General features: G+C 33.7%; 1 protein-coding gene across 1 annotated transcript; it reads left to right on the top strand.

Annotated features, from left to right (window-relative positions):
* Nucleotides 1-11805: 11805 nt before the first annotated feature.
* On the top strand, nucleotides 11806-19054 carry LOC123689136. Its single transcript, XM_045628002.1, has 3 exons — nucleotides 11806-12093; nucleotides 12933-13080; nucleotides 18867-19054. The coding sequence occupies exons 1-3, from the start codon at nucleotides 11806-11808 to the stop codon at nucleotides 19052-19054; spliced, it is 624 nt and encodes a 207-aa protein (XP_045483958.1).
* Nucleotides 19055-19079: the final 25 nt, after the last annotated feature.

The raw sequence follows: 19079 nt of genomic DNA, 5'->3' as shown, positions 1-19079 counted from the left end.
TCAAATTGTAATACGTTATTTCGTGTAAAACTGAAATATATAATATATTCATAAATACATATTATTTAAATTTCGCAGAGACGTAAACATCTTATGATTAATAATTGCATTGAAACATAATTGTAAATGCCGTTCAAGCAGAAAATTTAATTCCATGTATCGTTATATTCTATTTCTATCCACATCACTTGCAAGCTATGATTCTGAGAAAATATTATTTTGCAGAAATATCGAGTGCTTATCTACAGGCGAAAGGGTCTGTGGGGTGAGGGAAGAAGGTGATGGTTTCCGATTAAAGGTCTTTGAAGACGAGTGCCGCTTACTACGTTATGGATGTAATGTTACCGAGGAGCAAGGTAGGAAAATACATTAAGATATTTAATGTGCATATTATTAAATAAACCTATGGTACAAACATACTCCCTACTATATAAATAAAAAATGGGGTCTAATTCCTATTAAGAAATGTGGCATGGAACCCGAACGACTGAACACCAATGAACAATATATTTCTTTATTAGTAATCATAACAATCAAATAATCAGTATTTACAATTTTCTTAATCTACACAGTAATAATAAAACTTAAGAAAAAGAAAATTAAAACAAATTCAAAAAGGTTCGTGCCTGTGGCACCTACTTTTGGTCCCAGTGGTACCTTTAACGCTGGCAGCATTTCCTCGCTGTATTGCGATACTTATTCGTTGAGCAAGGAAATCACCAGATCTGGTGTCACCGATTTTACAATTAGACTTTGGTAGTTTAATACTTCGATATACGAGTGCCCTAATATTCAAGTATTTTAAGATACTAGCAGCCAGGTCGGCGTTACCCATTGCAAGGCTCCGGGTTATAAGTAAAAGTAGGTATGTGATGTGAAAGTCGATCTTGTTTGGATTAGGTATTTGTCATCGAATCGATTTACTACATTATTAATTTTTCCATTAACTTTTTAGGTGAATGAATTAGTTTATTTACTTTAATTAACTAGAATTAATAGAAAAGTTACTGAACAATAGACTGGTCAATTACTTAAATAAATTCAAAATTTTATCCAACACACAGTACGGATTTAGGAAGGGCCTGTCTACACAAGATGCCGTGACTGCACTTACTAATGACATAATTGATAATGTAGACAGAGGTATTAAATGCGTAACAATATTCTTGGACCTTAAAAAGGCATTTGATACCGTTTCCGTTCCCATTCTTCTGCGCAGGCTGGAAGCCATAGGAATTCGTGATACAGCTCTCTCCCTTTTTAGAAGTTATCTACAAGGTCGAAAACAACAAGTTAAAATTAATAATTTGATAAGTGAAGAAGAAACCGTGGAATATGGCGTCCCGCAGGGAAGCGTGCTTGGCCCGACATTGTTCCTGATATATATAAATGACCTTTGTAATATTCGGAGCAATGGCGGACGGATCTACTCATACGCGGATGATACCGCGATTGTGTACACGGGAGCGACTTGGATGGCTGTGAAATCCGCAGCTGAACTAGGTCTGGCTGAAGTAGCTGGCTGGCTTAATACCAACTTACTTTCACTTAATGTTAATAAAACAAATTTTATATGTTTTACTGCGAATCAAAGATCTCAGCCGGGTTACGACTTTGGAGTTAGGATTCATAGGTGTGGTGATCCGATTGCCCAGAATTGTAGCTGTCAGACCATAGAACGTGTCAACTCTACCAAATATCTTGGAGTTACAGTGGACCAAAGGTTATCATGGCACTTACACATCGAAACAATTATGGCCCGGGTTAGAAAACTTATTTGGATATTTAAAAACTTACGCTACGTCATGCCCGCGTCATTGCTTAATAAAGTTTATCTAGCCCTGGCTCAATCTATTATAATATACTGCATTCCCGTATGGGGAGGAGCAACTAAAACTAAGTTTTTAGATTTAGAGAGATCTCAAAGGGCCCTTATTAAAGTAATGAACTACAAACCATATAGATACTCTACCGATGACCTTTACAGAAATAGTGGCTTATTGAGCGTTAGAAAATTATACATTTTGCATATCACCCTACGTATGCACAAAACACTACCATTTAGTCCAGGTAAACTAAAGAAGAGACGTAAAGATATTGTAGCATACGCCCCACGCGTGCACACAGTTTCTGCTCAACGTCAATATACTACACAGGCTGCCTACATCTATAATAAACTGAATCAGAAATTAAATATATATCCGATGTTATTATATAATTGTAAGAATACCGTAACTGGGTGGTTGAAAACTATCACATATGAAGAAACAGAATTAATTTTGACGAGAATCAGATAAACACACACACACACACACACACACACACACGCACGCACACACACACACACACACACGCACACACAAACACACACACACACACACACAAACACACATGCACGCACTCACACGCACGCACGCAAAGACCGTGCGTTATTATTTGTTTAATTTAGTTAGTTTTTAATTCAAAAATAAATAAATAGAAAAATAATATATTTTGTAACTAAGTTTGTCAAGTCATATTTCAGTTGTTTTGGTCCAAACATTGTAATCTATAATTTAAGGGAAGTTGCGAGGTTGCTCCATCACAAGTATTATTTAACTTACTGGGGCTACCTCAATTTTACATGTATGTTAATGTTTGTGATTCAATAAATTATATTTATATTATATTAAATTATATTTATATTATATTAAACCGTTATATTGTAACCATAATAAGTTATTAGTAATCAAATTCAAAAATGTTAAATAAAAAGAATTAAAAAAAAATTGTTAAAAAAGTAGATCTTTTTATTTTCTTGGGTTGTTGCGCAAGGCCCTGCAAGAGCGAGGCCCCGGGTGATGGTCCTGTTGGCCACCTCATGTGGCTGCTAAAAGCCGAGAGAGCGATATTTCGCTTTAACATGACAGCAGGCTTTGTGATGCGAGGAATCGCACAATAAACACTACACTAACAGTTTCTTCCACCTCCCACTAGACCTCAGTCTATTTTCTTGTTTTCGAAGCATTTTCGTTTTTTGTACAATGTTATTGTATAGCTACATTTACAATTTATAATCATGGGTCCGAAGAAGATGATGTCTATTGAATGAAAGCGTGAAATCATTTACGTATTCAAAACCACTTAAAAACAGGTGGTATTTTTGGAGCCTGAACCGACTAATGGCATTTCAATTATTATTATTATTTTTTTTTTTATAGCAAACGGACAGGAGGCTCACCTGATGTTAAGTGATACAGCCACCCATGGACCTTTTAAGAATTGGTACGCTCTTTTCTTGGAGGACCCTAAGTCGAATTGGTTCGGAAATCCTTCAGTGGGCAGCTGGTTCCACAAAGTGGTGGGATACGAAGGACACTCGTATGTCGAAATATAAGCTAAATAAAATCTTATTTCTCAAATCGTCATTTTTACCATTTCTTTATATAAGTAAAATACATTTTTTTTAATTGTATAAATGAAGCATGTGAGTTTGGAAATGTTTTAATTAAATAATAATTGTTACAAATAAGTACGTAAGACATCTAATTCAATTCAATATTGCAGACATATTTTAATATGTCTGCAATACTGCAAACTTTAATCCCATTGAGGAGGATCACAAATGATGCATAGCAAGTTAAGACTAATTAGGAACACTAGGTAAATTAACTCTTCAACTTCCTGTTTCCGGTTGTAACACGCGTCGTACTCATGTCTCAGCTAACGAGAACCGCTTTTGAAGATTAAGATGATATACTGCACCTATGTTAATAATACTTAGTTGGATAATTTTTTTACGATTCGTAATCCAATTCCGATGATTAAATTAAAAAATATATTGCTTAGGTATTGTTTTTTTGAGCAATGTTGGCCTAGTGGCTTCAACGTGCGGCTCTCATCTCAACGGTCGTAGGTTCGATCCCCGGCTGTGCACCAATAGATTTTCTTTCTATGTGCGCATTAAACATCTGCTGGAACGGTGAATGAAAACATCGTGAGGAAACCGACATGTCTTAGACCCAAAAAGTCGACGACGTATGTCAGACACTGGAGGCTGATCACCTACTTGCCTTTTAGATTTAAAAATGATCATGAAACAGATTCAAAAATCCGAGGCCAAGACCTAAACAGGTTGTAGCGCCACTGATTGTTGTTGTTTTTTATTGTTTTATTAAATATTCAGGATATTGTTACAAATTAGAGGACCGGTTAAAAAACGCCGTAGATCTCTTCCAGGGCCTGTATTTAAATAAACAAATGAGCAATCTAATTACACTAAAAAGTCACATATTACGCACAAAATACATTTATTTCACTAGTTTCATTGAAGTAACTAGTGAAATAAATGTATTTCTGTGCGGGCGCAATACACATGGTATTTTCTCACTTGCCTTTACTATTCGGACTTTAAAACTTTGATGGTACATAGTCTCTTGGTAACGCACTCGAAACTTAGTCGCGTTTCGGCTCGCTCATATATCCCTGGGAATAATCTTCATATTCAAAAACTACTGCTCTTGCAGTAGAAATCTGCGTAGAGAGTTGTAGGTGCTCTTTATCTCTTTCGCACATGGCTCTGTCCTTGTCGTACGGCGTGCTCTGAGTGCTTAATTTAGCGTCGAGTAGAACCCACCCTCTCTCGGGTATCATTCCGTCCTTGACACACACCTAAAATATTGCTTCTCCAAGGGGTATAACTAGTATTGAAAACGCCTGAAAATTGTACCAATCGACTACACAAGTTCTGAAACAGCCTGAAAAACGGTACAGACGGTAAAATTATGCAAATTACAATACTCTAAAATGTGATAGAGCCACTCCTGAATGTGCAAATAATCACAATCATTTCAGATTGAAAACGTCTCAACTCTCAACTTATGGATAAATAAATATTGATAAAGAGATCGCTCGAATGCGATAAGGCCGCCAGTTGCTCCTTTTCATTTAATAAATACATTCCTTTTCATTTAATAAATAAAATAAATAAATCGAGAAACATTTCAGCCAACCTTTTTATCGTTACGAAGACAACAATATAAATCCTTTTGTGAGGATATTTCTTATAATCGTCCAAAAATTTGAATCTTTCCTCCTTGGCATTTTTAAAAGTTTAAGTTTCGCTGAACTTTATAAATAATATACAAGGATATGACTAAATGAATTAGCCCAGTGACATACCAACAACTTTTGTAAACTTTAAGCTGGAGCCAGAGCTTAAGCAAAGAACTTAGTCTTAGTTGAAATCCTTCAAAAACATAAACTTTAGTTAAAGCATATCTGGCAAATTACTTTTAAATATTATGAATAGTACAAATATTGTGAAAAAGGTATTTTACCAAAAGATCTGCAAGTAATTATGTAAGTGTCGTTAAAGTAAACATACATTTTGCGTATTAAGACAATTATTTATTTATTAACACTTCTTTACATTACATAAAAATTGAAGATAGTTAAATAAAAAGGAGAGCAACTGGCGACCTTACTGCTTTCGAGCGATCTCTTCCAGGCAACGACTGTAAGTGAAGAAAAAAAATGTATTAAATTACATAACTACCAAATGCAAGAAGTGCAAAAATACATATAAAGAAGAAACTAAACAGGAACAAAAAAAACAAAATAAACTAAACTATAACTGATATAATAAACTGTCTATGCTTGAAAACTGCTTTAACGAGGATTTCTACAAAAAATGAATACGTTTCGGGCAAAGAATCAGCCTAGCTATTCAAAGGGGGAAAGCTTCCAGTACTTCTGTTCAGGTCTTCGGAGCCTTGCCAAAAGAGACTCCTTTTAATAATACATTTTAGTCATGATATTATATTTTTTAGTTGTAGGGTTTGTTTGTACATTGTTTGAACAATGTTAGATTAGAACCTTGACTATGAAAAGATAAATATAAAAGTAGTTTATATTTTATTATATAACAGTATTGTATCGTACAGCCCGGACATACAATGACCACTATTTAAGCCTTGACTTGTTTAGGCTATCGCGGAATGTGGTTAAAAAGGGTATTCAGAATATCCATAGCGCAAAATACACACCATCACACAACACAACCAAATTAGGCTTAGTTAAATAAATTGAAACACAATTAGTTTGTTGAAATTGTATTGAATACTTTTTGTTTGTTTGTTCCCTTTTGTAAATCTTTGAACCTTTTTGTAGTAAAATAATGTATTCCATCTTTGGCTATATTTTCAGTGTATTTGTTTGTATATATATATATATATAATTTATGTAAGCTGTAGGATTACGAAATAAATAAATTTTACATATAAAAATCTTATAATATAAACGTAGACACTCAGACTAATTAGGGTGCTTCCAAGAATTCATAAACGAGCTTAACAATGTTGAAGATTTCATAGAATAAAAGCTTTTATCGGCTCATGTTATCGAGATAAGTAGCTTTGAAGCAACAAGTATCCGTAATTGTTTATTGAGTGTTTTCTATATCAATATTTTGATTTATATTTACAAATATATGTATATATACTAGCTGACCCGGCAAAAGTTGTTTTTCCATGTTTTTGTGCCAAAAACTTAAAGTATAAACTTTATTTTATTTAATTAACAAAAAAACATAAGAGATGATTGTAGAGGGGTGAAAATGTAGGGTTGCATGTATTTTTGTATGGTGTATCGTAAAAAATAAAAACGAAAAATTTTGTCAAAAAAATAAATAAAAAATTTAGGGGTGGACCACCCTTAACATTTAGGGGGATAAAAAATAGATGTTGTTTGATTCTCAGACCTACCCAATACGCACACAAAATTTCATGAGAATCGGTCGAGCCGATTCGGAGGAGTTCGGTTACTAACCCCGTGACACAAGAATTTTATATATAAGATTTAAATAGCATTTTTCTTATTAGATAGGCCAAGCATCTGCAATCATAAATTTTTAGATCTAACGTATTCACGATATGTTCCTTGATTGAAATACACCGCAGCTTCTAAGTTTAGAGTCGCTCATAGATGGCGCTACAACATTTTTAGGTTTGATCCTCCGATTTCCGTATTTGTTCCATGATCATTTGTTAATCTAAAAGCAAGTAGGTGATCGGCCTCCAGTGCCTGACACACGCCGTTCACGTTATGAGTCTAAAGGTCTGTTTCACAATGTCCGGATAAGTTCCAAATAAGTTATTTATTACTTATTGGTAGGATAAACAGTATTTTTGCGTTTCACGACTGTCAGATAGCGCTATTTGTCATGAAATACGAACTATCTTATTCGGAACTTTTATCTTACGAATAATTTATGTGTTGCATAGCTATTTGGTACTTTATCCATACATTGTGAAACAGGCCCTTAGAATAGTTTTCTCACGATATTTTGCCTTCACTGTTAATAATAATAATAATAATAATAGCCTTTATTTCCAAAAAACTATAAAATTTAGGGATGATAAAACGTAATTCAGTTAAGTTTTGGTTTGTCCACCGTTGGACATAGGCCTCCTCCTTCCGGTTCCACTCGCGTCAGTCGCGGGCCAGGCGCGGCATATTCATTTATCATATCTCTTATTTTTTAAGTTATAATATAGTTATTTCTCTTTATCCCTGGTCTTGTTGGTAAATTTCGATACTGGTTTTAATTCGATGTATAATATTATTATATTGTTCTTGGATATTCTTAGATTTTTCAGTGTGTTGAACCGAAAAAATATTCTTTAGTGTTTCCTTGTTCTAGTGGGTTCAGTCCTGATTGTCTGCCTTTAAATTGTTTTTTACTTTTATTTTTTGCTGAAATTTTCACTGTTGCCCGAACCATACGGTGGTCTGTTGGGTGGGTGGTATTAATTATATCTATATTTTCGACGGTATGATGATAGGGCCTTTAATAATAAAAAAGTCTATTTCATTAGCGGTTCGAGTACCTGGTGATAACCATGTCCATTTATTTTTGGTGTTTTTTTTTTCTTGAAATAAGAGTTCACAATAAACAGTTGTTTTTCTAAACAAAAGTCAATAAGTCGTTTGTCTCGCTCGCTTCTCTTACCGTGTCCCCATAAACCCATAACCAACTTTTCATCTGGAGTGGCTCGGCCTATTTGTGCGTTACAATCTCCAAGCACAATTGTATATGGGAGAGAATCTACTAGTGCATTATTTAAGCTATCATAAAAAAATATCTATGTTTTCTTGGCTTGACTTCGTTGTGGGGGCATAGACTTCAATTATGTTAATCTTATAATTATTAAAGGACATTTAAACTTTTGTTTTATTCTTTGTAAAAATTCGTGTGTCTTGAATATGGCGAGAGTGTTTTTCTATTTTTTCGGTGGAGGGTGGTGGTCTACTGCCCCCACGGGGACCAGCCGTATTGGGGGAGATTGTTCTTATTATTTTATTTGTTTTCTGGGTACCAACACATGGTTGCTATGATCTTTTATCAGAGGAAGAAGGTTTAGAAAGAGAGTTCGATCTGGCCCTCATCATGTCAAAAGCACTTGTTCGATTAGTTTTAGACGAAAGAAGTGCCTGTTGTTTTTTTGGTTGAGCCATATGTTCAGCTTGTGGAGAAGCTGATAATTCTCTCTTCCTTTTGTCTGTGTTAGAAACATTTTCCTTGACTATAAGTTGGTCGTATTTTAAATATGCAATCTTGCCATTCTTTAGTTCTTCTATTAATTTTAGTTTCAATAATTTTCTTTTTTCTAACACTTCTTTGGAAAAGTCTTCAGAAATAAACAATTGCTTGAACTTTCTCTTATTTTTTAAGATTTCCTTCACTGTTAGCTAATGATAAATATATAGATATAAAGGAAGTCCATTGGTGCATAGCCGGGGATCGAACCTACGACCTTAGTAATGTGAGTCGCTCTCTAAAACCGCTCAAAACTAGGTCTATACCATAATTAATATTTAATAAACCAGCGGCCTATCCCGCCTTCGCACATTCGAACATTTATTTTTCAATTTTTTTTTGAGAATATGTTCTTTAATATTGTGAAACATATTTTGTTCTATGATCAATAGTTTTCGCAGCGCATGCGATGAAATATTTTATAGACTTATTTTTACACCTTGGGTAACATTATTATAGTTTTAGTATCCTTATTTCATGGACCCTTATTTTTTCTTGCAACAAAAATAACTTATATTCATCAGTGATAATGTAGCATTCAAGTGGTGAAAGAATTATTAAAATCCGTCAAATACTTTTTGAGCCAATTCGATGCAAACATACTTACACACAAATCTTTCCCCTATTATATTAGTATAAATAGATTATCATTTTACTAGTGCCGTTATTCTGTTACAATTATTTAATATATGTACTGAAAAACCTTCACAGCTTAATGCTTAACTTAGCGTAAAATTCGGTCCGTTTCTAAATAAAATATTTTCGGATTTATCGGAACGCTATTCACTCGGCATACAATTATGAATGTAACAGAAATAGAAATGTGCCACAAGCAATCTGAATATCAAATAATACATTAACTTACGCCGAATTAAATCTGCCCACGGCTTCAGACTTTTATTACTGAATACTGAATGATTTCGTTAACAAAGGATTTTCACATGTATAGGTGTTTTATAACGCCCAAACCCAATAAATCTCAATACATTTTTGATCATCTAATATAGACATCTTAATCCAAATATTGATAAAGGTGTGCCAATAACCAATCGACGGATTGTAATAGCCATCTATATAAGCTATCCATAGATCGGATCGGTGTAACTTTTTATGATAATCTTAAGATTTTAACTTTCAACAGATTTTTTTAAATCAATTAAAAAGTTATTTGATATGCTTTAAACAAGTACATGAATATTTTAATATTATTTGTACGGTATTATTTACTTTATTTGGTTCATATTGTTTATCAAATATGAGTGTAAAGAGCGAAGAGATTGCATTCTATCCGTCGCCAAAAATGGATTGTCTTCGTAGGGTTTGGTTATTGGGATGCAGATAGGATTCGATCGACTGTCACGGTCTGATAATTTAAAAGATTGATAACAATCTGAGATTGTTAATTAATTATTGGGTTCGGGCGTAAATCTTTTACAGAAAGGGATAGACAGAATTCATCTTATGATCATTATACCGCTTCATGCACATCAATTTCTTGTGTTCGCTTGTCGATGCACTAGCTAATCTAATAAATACGCAAGTAAAATCTCTGAACCGTTTTAAGCACTCCGTAAAATATTAAATTTTAATTGAGTAAACATGGAGAGTCTAGACTTGCCATTTGATAAATTTGATACAATTTTGACACACGGAATTTGTCTTTGAATATTACCAATATCAACGATCTTCAATTGTTTGTTTCGATTTCAAGAACTTGTGAGTTGAATATTTAAATTACTTTCCATTTATCGAATAATTATTATAACACTGCGGAAATAACATTGGTATATGCTGGCACAGGTCATAGTGGATATGATATATATATATATATATACCGGCAACGCACTAGCGAGCCCTTTAGCATTAAGAGTCCATATCACTAACATCACGTGAATGTCCTGCCGTCTCTGGTTCTATATAACACAATGTGTCAGGTGTTAGGTATGTACCCTAACATAAGTTAGGTTACATTTATGTATTTGAGTTAATAATAAGAAGTGCCACGTTGGCGTAGGCTTCAACGTACGACTCTCATCCGTGAGGTCGTAGATTCGATCTCCGGCTGTACACCAAACTTCTTTCTATGTGCGCATTTAACATCCGCTCGAATGGTGAAAATATCCTATGGAAATCGGCTTGCCTTGAAATCGACGGCGTGTAACAAGGATAGAAGGCTAATAACCTACTTGCCTATTTTATTCAAAATAATTAAAAACTTAGGGTCCTTCAAGAAAAGAGCGTACCAATTTTTTAAATGGTACGCTCTATGGGCGGCGGTATCACCCCTCCAACAATCGCCAACGAAACAGGCGTGAAAGTTAAAAAGAAAGCCTGATTAGTTTGTAATTTGAGTAATCTTTTCATAATCACTATTACTTCTGTGCATCGTTTATAATTTCATTTCTAAAGGAAATACAGGTATTATTAAAAAATGGATTGAAATTACAATATAAATTGTTTGTAGATCCTTTGTTTTAAAAACACAACTTCAAATTTTCCTGAATTTTCTTTCAACGTCGACGGAGGACGTCAATGTTAATGTTCTGTATGAGGTTCTGACTGTTCTGTAGTTGACCGCTTAACAATTTGGATATGAACCGGCTCCAACATCTCCGATCTTAGATATTTATACATTTGATAGTGCAACTTATAAGAATGATAGTTGGACATTAACAGTAAACTTTAAATATAGATTAAAAGGCCAATTCTTAAAAGGCCGGCAACGCACTCGCGAGCCCTCTGGCATTGAGAGTGTCCATGGGCGGCGGTATCACTTAACATCAGGTGAGCCTCCTGCCCGTATGCCCCCTGTTCTATAAAAAAAAAGATTATTATATTATTTTTTTACAGCATATGGAGTTATAAATATGGAATACTGTTCAAATGCGTTACCAAACAACTCGGTGAACGAATTGCATATAAAACAATTAACTGACGAAAATCTCCAATGTGATGTAAACGTAATATGTAATAATACAGAAATTTGCGCTATACGGGAAGAAGGAGAAGGATACAGAGTTAAAAGATTTCCAAATAGATGTGAGCTGCATAAACATAACTGCAAAACGAATAACAAATATACAGAGACAGAGCTATTCATTTGTGAATCCGCACATATAGATAAACAAATTAAAAATATAGATAATAGGGAAAAGCAAATTAATGATATAAATAATAGAGAAAACCAAATTAATGATATTAATAATAGAGAAAACCAAATTAATGATATGAATAATGGAGAAAAGCAAATTAATGATATAAAGAACTTAGTTATAATCAATGGTGGTATGTTAGGCACAGATAATGTCAATGAAAGCATAGATAGCTTCTTCGCTGCTACCCATGTATTTGATTTGCCTGTGAAAGAAATGGATCCGTTTAACACAAGGAGACGTCTAATAAAGAATGCTGGCCCAGTAAAAATCTTCGTACCATTGATTGTGATACCGAAAGAGAAGAAAAATGACACCTATCATCGTCCAACACTTTCTACCTGCTATCATACTTGTCCTACTGTAAGTAACCTGATAAGACATAATTATAAATTTGTATGACGTAGAATATTTATATAACTCGACGTTTGAATGGTTAAATTTCGAAGATAGAAATTTTATGATTAAAATTTTACAATCTTATCATCCCTGAACCCTGAAGCTCTTTTTTTCACCTGATTTTAAGTGATGGACTCTGGGGATAAGGGACTCATCAGTGCATTTCCAGCATTTTAAGAATTAGTACGTTCTTTTCTTGAAAGACTTTAAGTCGAGTTGGTTCTGTGTGCAGCTGGTTCCACATACAGAAACTGCCTTTAAAACAAGTTCCGGGTCATCTGAACACTCGGTGATATTGCAATTCGTTAGTTAGTATTTTGGATGTTATTTTCTAAAAAAAAAACATTGCCATAAAGTAATTCTTCGGTCTCAAGCCATGAATCAATAACGCACATTAATAATTTCAAATTCAAACGAATCTATAGTTAAAAGAAACTTCAAACATCTTAGGAATCACGATTGAATCGGCCATTTCTTTAATTACCACGTCTTCAAAAAGTATGTTCTTCGTCAAAAGATTCCGAATTAATCGTATTAAATTCTAAATATAGAAATGAGACCAGATATCATCCTACGTAAAATACCTTTCAGCACCGACAATTCAAACATCTATACTATATTACATGCTCCACCATACTCAGACTACATTGTTATTCTAAAAAGGCCGGCAACGCACTTGCGAGCCTTCTGTCAAAGTCCGTGGGCTATCACTAAATATCAGGTGAAAAAGAAGACTATAACAATAATGGTTGCATGATCAGAATAAAACAAATTTAAATCCAGTGATACGATTTCTGTTCCAGAAATGTCCAGATACCTATGCTCCCGTGTGTGGTGTAGCCGGCATAATGGCCAGGGAACCAGCCCTGATGTTCAAAAACCACTGTTTCATGGATGTCGCGCAGTGTAAGATGTTTTGGGAGAACAAAAGTAGTACTTCACACAGCTCCTGTAAGTATCATGTTATGTCAAATGAAAACCATAGGCTATCTAGATCTAATAAAATTCTCGTGTCACGGTGTTTGCAATTAAACTAGTCCGATAGGGCTCCACTTGTGTGAAATTTTGTGTGCATATCTGCGAAAAGGACCATATCGTAATCTCTTTTTCATTCAAATTTTTATTATTATTATTTAGACAATTTTTATTTAATATTTGATACAGCATACTAAAATACATACAACCCTTATAAGCCCTATCTATTATTTGTTAATAAACCAATTACTTGAACCCTAAGGTTCATATTGTGAAAAATTCAAAAAGAAAAACCGATCAGTCCCTGGGTAAGCATAGCAAAATGTTCCATATTGGTATGTACTAAAAAGGTAGACGCGGGGGCAGCTAGAAGCTGACTAGTATACTACAGTACATATGGGTGAATTACAAATATATTTAAAGGATTTAAAAGCAAATATTTATCTCGAAGTTTTGATTACAATTGTCAGGTAATGGCAAAAACAAGAACATTACTCGCGACAAAAAAAAACATTAAAAACTCGATTTGGAACTGTAAAAGAATAAATTTGATTCATTGATTACTGTACAAATTCACTTTACCTATATATAGAAAGGACAGTTTTATTTTTAAATTCTCTTAAAATATTATTCTTGGTAATAACGCTCTCAAAGGAAAGCTGACTAGTTTTTAAAGGCGAATCTGCTATTACTAGGAAATTCTTTTATTCCAAGTTTATTTCTTTATAGGAATAAACTTCTATATTTTTGTACACGTGTCTCTAATAAGCCATCATGGAAAATTACGATCTAGCCAAACTTAAGGGCCTGTTTCACAATGTCCGGGTAAATTATATACTATTTACTGGAAATAAATAAATAAAATAAATAAATAAATAAAAAGTTCCAAATAAGCTATTTATTACTAATTGGTACTATAAGCAGTATTTTTGCGTTTCACAACTGTCAGATAGCTCTATTCGTTATGAAATGCCAAGTACCTTATTTGAAACTTTTATCTTTCGAATAATTTATGTGTTGTATAGCTATTTGGTACTTTATCCATACATTGTGAAACAGTCAACCTAATTTACTAATAAAGATTTTTATCTTAAGGAAGTGCCAATGACACTGCTAAAGGAAAGACACTCTGTTCTTGTGTTCTACTTTTTCACCCACAACTCTCATAAATAATATAATTGTTTTATTATATTTAGATATTTGCATGCTGAACCCTTTCTTATATACAATATTCAGCTGAAATAAAATGTTATTATTAATGCAATTTCACTCATTTATTTGACTCAAGACTATCTACCTATCTACTACTACTAAACCTATCTTTGACAAAGCCTAGGCGTATTTAAATGATGAGGCCGTGTCTATATCGTCGGTTAAAATGCCGGCAACATAGCGATGTTTTAAATTATCTTAATAATCGATGCTGATAAAACTACATATAAAAATATAATAAAATAAAAATATGTGTTTATAATGAAACATAAGATAGACAGGTATCACTTATTCCACGTCATTAAATTTGTACCTGTGGGCATCCCTACTTACGGCAAAGAAGAGGGTAGGCCGAGAGAAAAAGCCGGCGTAAAAAACTCTCGGTACTCTTTTATATATTATAGACATTTCTCTTTATACTATAAATATAAAGTATAGCACACGTTAGTCATGGATAATGGACAAAGAAATAAAGCCGTTGTTTACAAGAAATAGGACAATTAAATGAAAAACAAAACAAATGACACTAATTTTTTCTATAGCAATCAGTTCTGTCGTCAAGATGTCTTCTGATATATGCCTTTAATTTCCCAATTTCTACACATTCTGTAAACAGACATAAAAATAATTGAATTGAAAGAAATTCAGATTAAGGTATTGAAACATATTTAATAACCTCTAATGTTTCTCTATTTCAGTTAAAGTTTTGAAAACCTACAAATGTCATTATTTAGTCTCAACAGTAATTAAAGGTTCTTTAAACAATATTTAGTCCACACCTTTTTGCACCTTTATCACAAACAATTTCAAAGAATTAATGACATTATAACAATAAGCGTGGCGTGACAACCCTATTTTGCTGACCATGATCAGCCTTCCGTACCTGACACATGTTCTCAATTTTGAGTTTTGAGATATGCCGACAATAAGTGTTAATTGCGCATACAGAAAATTAGATTAGTGCAACGTGTTCGAACACGCAGTTCAAGGGGGCGCTGCGAACCACTAGGACAACACAACTGATAACATAACACTATCACTACATATTATAAAACAAAGTCGCTTTCTCTGTCCCTATGTCCCTTTGTATGCTTAAATCTTTGAAACTACGCAACGGATTTTGATGCGGTTTTTTTAAATAGAGAGAATGATTCAAGAGGAAGTTTATAAGTATAATAACATCCATTAAATAGTGGAGAAGTACTGTTATTTTTGAGGTTTCTAATGTGATGTCGTAAAAAATTACATTTTTTCCGCTTACATTGCAAACGCAGGCTGAACCCTACGAGTTTTATCAAAATAATGCACTAAGTATTGTACACATTGAAAAGGTCTACAGAAAAGTCCATGATGGTATAATATGTCTATCTCTTATGGATAACCCACATTTTTATATACAACGTTCACAGATTTTCTGTAATGTATTTAGTATCAGCATTGCACCCGTGCGAAGCCGGGGCGGGTCGCTAGTATAACAATAATTCAATAGAATACGTGGTAATAAAGACGAATTATACCGCGTAGGCGGTTCAAGGTTCTGAAAAGGAAAATAATAAGTAACAAGACGTCAAAATCTTCGCAAATTTTCTTACAAATCAATACTGTAGGTGGATAGTGGGTCGCTTATTTAGGCTGGCAGCATACGTACGGTTTCCTCATTAGGTTTCCTGATCCGAAATTCCGATTCGGAGACACGAATGCATACCTTACATACAAAATATTCTACTCGGCGCAAATGTTCTTGTTTAGCGCCAATAAAAGTGCTATGTAAAGTGATTCCGGATCAAGAAACCTAATGAGCAAACCGTACGTATGCCGCCAGCCTTAAAGGAGTCGCTTTATTAAGAGATGATTATTTATTGCGCAATTATCAAGTGAAGACCTATTTGCGTCTAATTCGTTTATATTTTGAGAGACGGCTTTGTATGACACGAAACTAGTACGGTAAAAAAGCTGGTAAAATGAAATGTGAAACCACTGATTCATGAAGGTGGTTATTAGGTAGCATCATCAAAGGACAAACAGAAAAAATCCATCACAACTTTTTTTTGGCTACATGCAGGGGTGCAAACATATAGCTATGATCTTATATCTCAAAGCCGTATGATACAAAAATATATAAGGTATGCCAAAGTATAAATTAATTAATATTGTCAAAACCGTGTACGACGACATCGTTTATAACAACAGCTGCTGAATTCTATTGTTTTAATAACAACAACATCGGCTGTTATAATGGTTTTTTACGACCACATATGAGTAATCCCTTCGATGTCGTTATATCAAACTATGACGTTTTTTTATCTTATTTTAAGCTTTAAATTATTTCCTGATCCACTTATATCAGTTTCATCTATGTGTTAGTAAATATTTTTAACAGTTAGTATGTATCAGTAACCTTCTCCGGTAAAGGCCTGCTCCAAGGCTTGCCATCATTCTTTATCCCGAGCTATTTGCATCCATTGGGGACCTGCAATTTCTTTATATCATCATCCCATCGAGCGTAAGGTCTGCCTCTCTACCGTTTACCTGGTGGGCCTCTCCATGTTACTGTTTTCGTCCACCTGTGCGCTACATGACCCGCCCACTTCCACTTCAGTTCTTTGGGTGGTTTAGAGAATCAATTGCTTTGGTCTCTGATCTTATTTTATTATATAGGTAATATAAAATATAATAATAAACGAAGAAAACGTGTTTTTAACAAACAAACTTAAAAACATTTTTAAACTAATAGATTAATTAAGTTAAGTCATATGTGTTAAAGTAAATGTTAAATATTAATAATAATTTTGTGATGTAGGCTTTTCCAATATAATTGTATAAATAATCTAATAATCTTTCTTCTTTCATAAAGCTTTCAACATAGATTACGTTCGTAACGAACACTTCTGATTCCGTTGTTCTATCCGCCAATTGCATGTAATTAGTAGTACCCTCTCATACCATTTGTATATCCCCCATGCCATTACACGATACTGTGCCCGAAGGCAAAGCCCTGTTGACACATCGTTCAATCCCAGCTCGCTGTAACATGTCAACGTCAAACGTGGAATATCGGATATTAATTTGACACATCGATAACTATAGTAACATCAAACGTTCGATAACAAATATAAGCTGATATTGACCACTATATGTTATGATTGGTTGTTTTGTTGTTACGCCAATATTAAATGTTTGTTTGTTAATGTTTATTTGTTATTTAAGTATAGATTTGGAATTTTTACATTACAGTTCTTATATCGCTGTTAAAATGGTGGGTTATAGAGAAAATTAATAAAGAAATTAAAAAAACCGAAACGATTGTTGGAAATATTGTTGATGAGAATTTTATATATGTATATTGATTGATAGTTTCTCCAATACTACTTGCATTGTTTTAATAATTTTACTAACATAGTTATAAGTCTTATAAGTTTTACTATACTAACAACATATGGACTTGTTGATTGGTCTGAAATATATGTTTTTGTTATGTATTGTTACAAAATGAAATAGGTCTATAATTTGCAAATATAGGACTGTATAAATTAAAGGAAATTACTAATTTGAACTTGTAAGTGATCTGTTCTAGGCACAGGGCCTGATTAACCCTAGGCTAATTAGACAGCAGGTTAGGGCGCAACGATCTATGGGGGCACGGGCGAGCTAAATCGCGTCTTTGCTAGCATCATCACCTGCATATTTCAACTAGACCGAGACAATGAATGAGTTGTGAACTGGATCTACAAGAAGATGGTTAAGTATCCAAATTAGATAAAGAATCGACGTAACTAAAAATTCTGTAAAAACTCGAAAAAACCAAATTGAATACACCAAAATAGAACAACTATTTGTAACTGATTGAGAAGAAATCTTTGCAGAAGTATGCTTCCATTTGGCGCAGTTTTTAAAATCCGACACTGAGGCCAAGCATTATATTTCTGCCAGAGGGTTTGGTTAATGAAACGGTTTAATATTTCATGCATGCTCCCGAATGCGGAGATTATATTAAGATTTTTTTTGCCAATGAGTGTTATTGGCGAAAGGTTTTTCAGCACTTAAAAGAGTAATAAGTTACTTAAGCTCCACATTCCGCCAGCAAGAACTTGCATCGCTCTCGCTTATAAGTATACATAGGAAGTGATTTTTACAAACTTTAAATTTGAAGAAAATAATAGGGGCGCATCCTGATAAAAGCCTAAAACGGTCAGAACTTTCGATCAGTCCCTGTCAAGGCTACAAATAAAGGAATCTCAGGAGGACATATTGGTTCCAATAAGAGAACCCTAGTGTTTGAACCACAACAATTTTAACATGATAAATAATCTTTATGACGGCAGTTCTTTCTGTCCATATTACCTACACGATTTCCGAAGCTAACTTAACTAACAAAGCTCGATGGTATCGAATATGCCTCAATTTCTATTATATATTATTATTAATATTAAAATATTTAACGATATATAAATATAATATCGGCCTTTACTAAAGATTTAATTTAATAGTATTGTTAAATTAAGACTAGGGCAATGTTTAGACAAATTATTATTGTTAACACTTGTTTTCAGCCTACATCGAATCCTCCTTCCTATTCTGTATGGGAGACGAAATGAATGCCTTATACAGATTCTTGCCGGCAATACGTACTCTCCAACGCATGGGTCGACTGAAGAAGAAAGGGAAATTTCGTTTGAAAATGAAAAACTTTAGATTTATAAGCGAATTTCGTTCTGGACGTCCTAATTTTATGGGATAAATGTATTTCTGATACGAAATTGTTA

Source organism: Pieris rapae, chromosome 4 (assembly GCF_905147795.1).
Source record: "Pieris rapae chromosome 4, ilPieRapa1.1, whole genome shotgun sequence".
Taxonomy (NCBI): domain Eukaryota; kingdom Metazoa; phylum Arthropoda; class Insecta; order Lepidoptera; family Pieridae; genus Pieris; species Pieris rapae.
The sequence above is the reverse complement of the archived record's forward strand: the minus strand, read 5'-3'. Positions and strand labels throughout refer to the sequence as shown.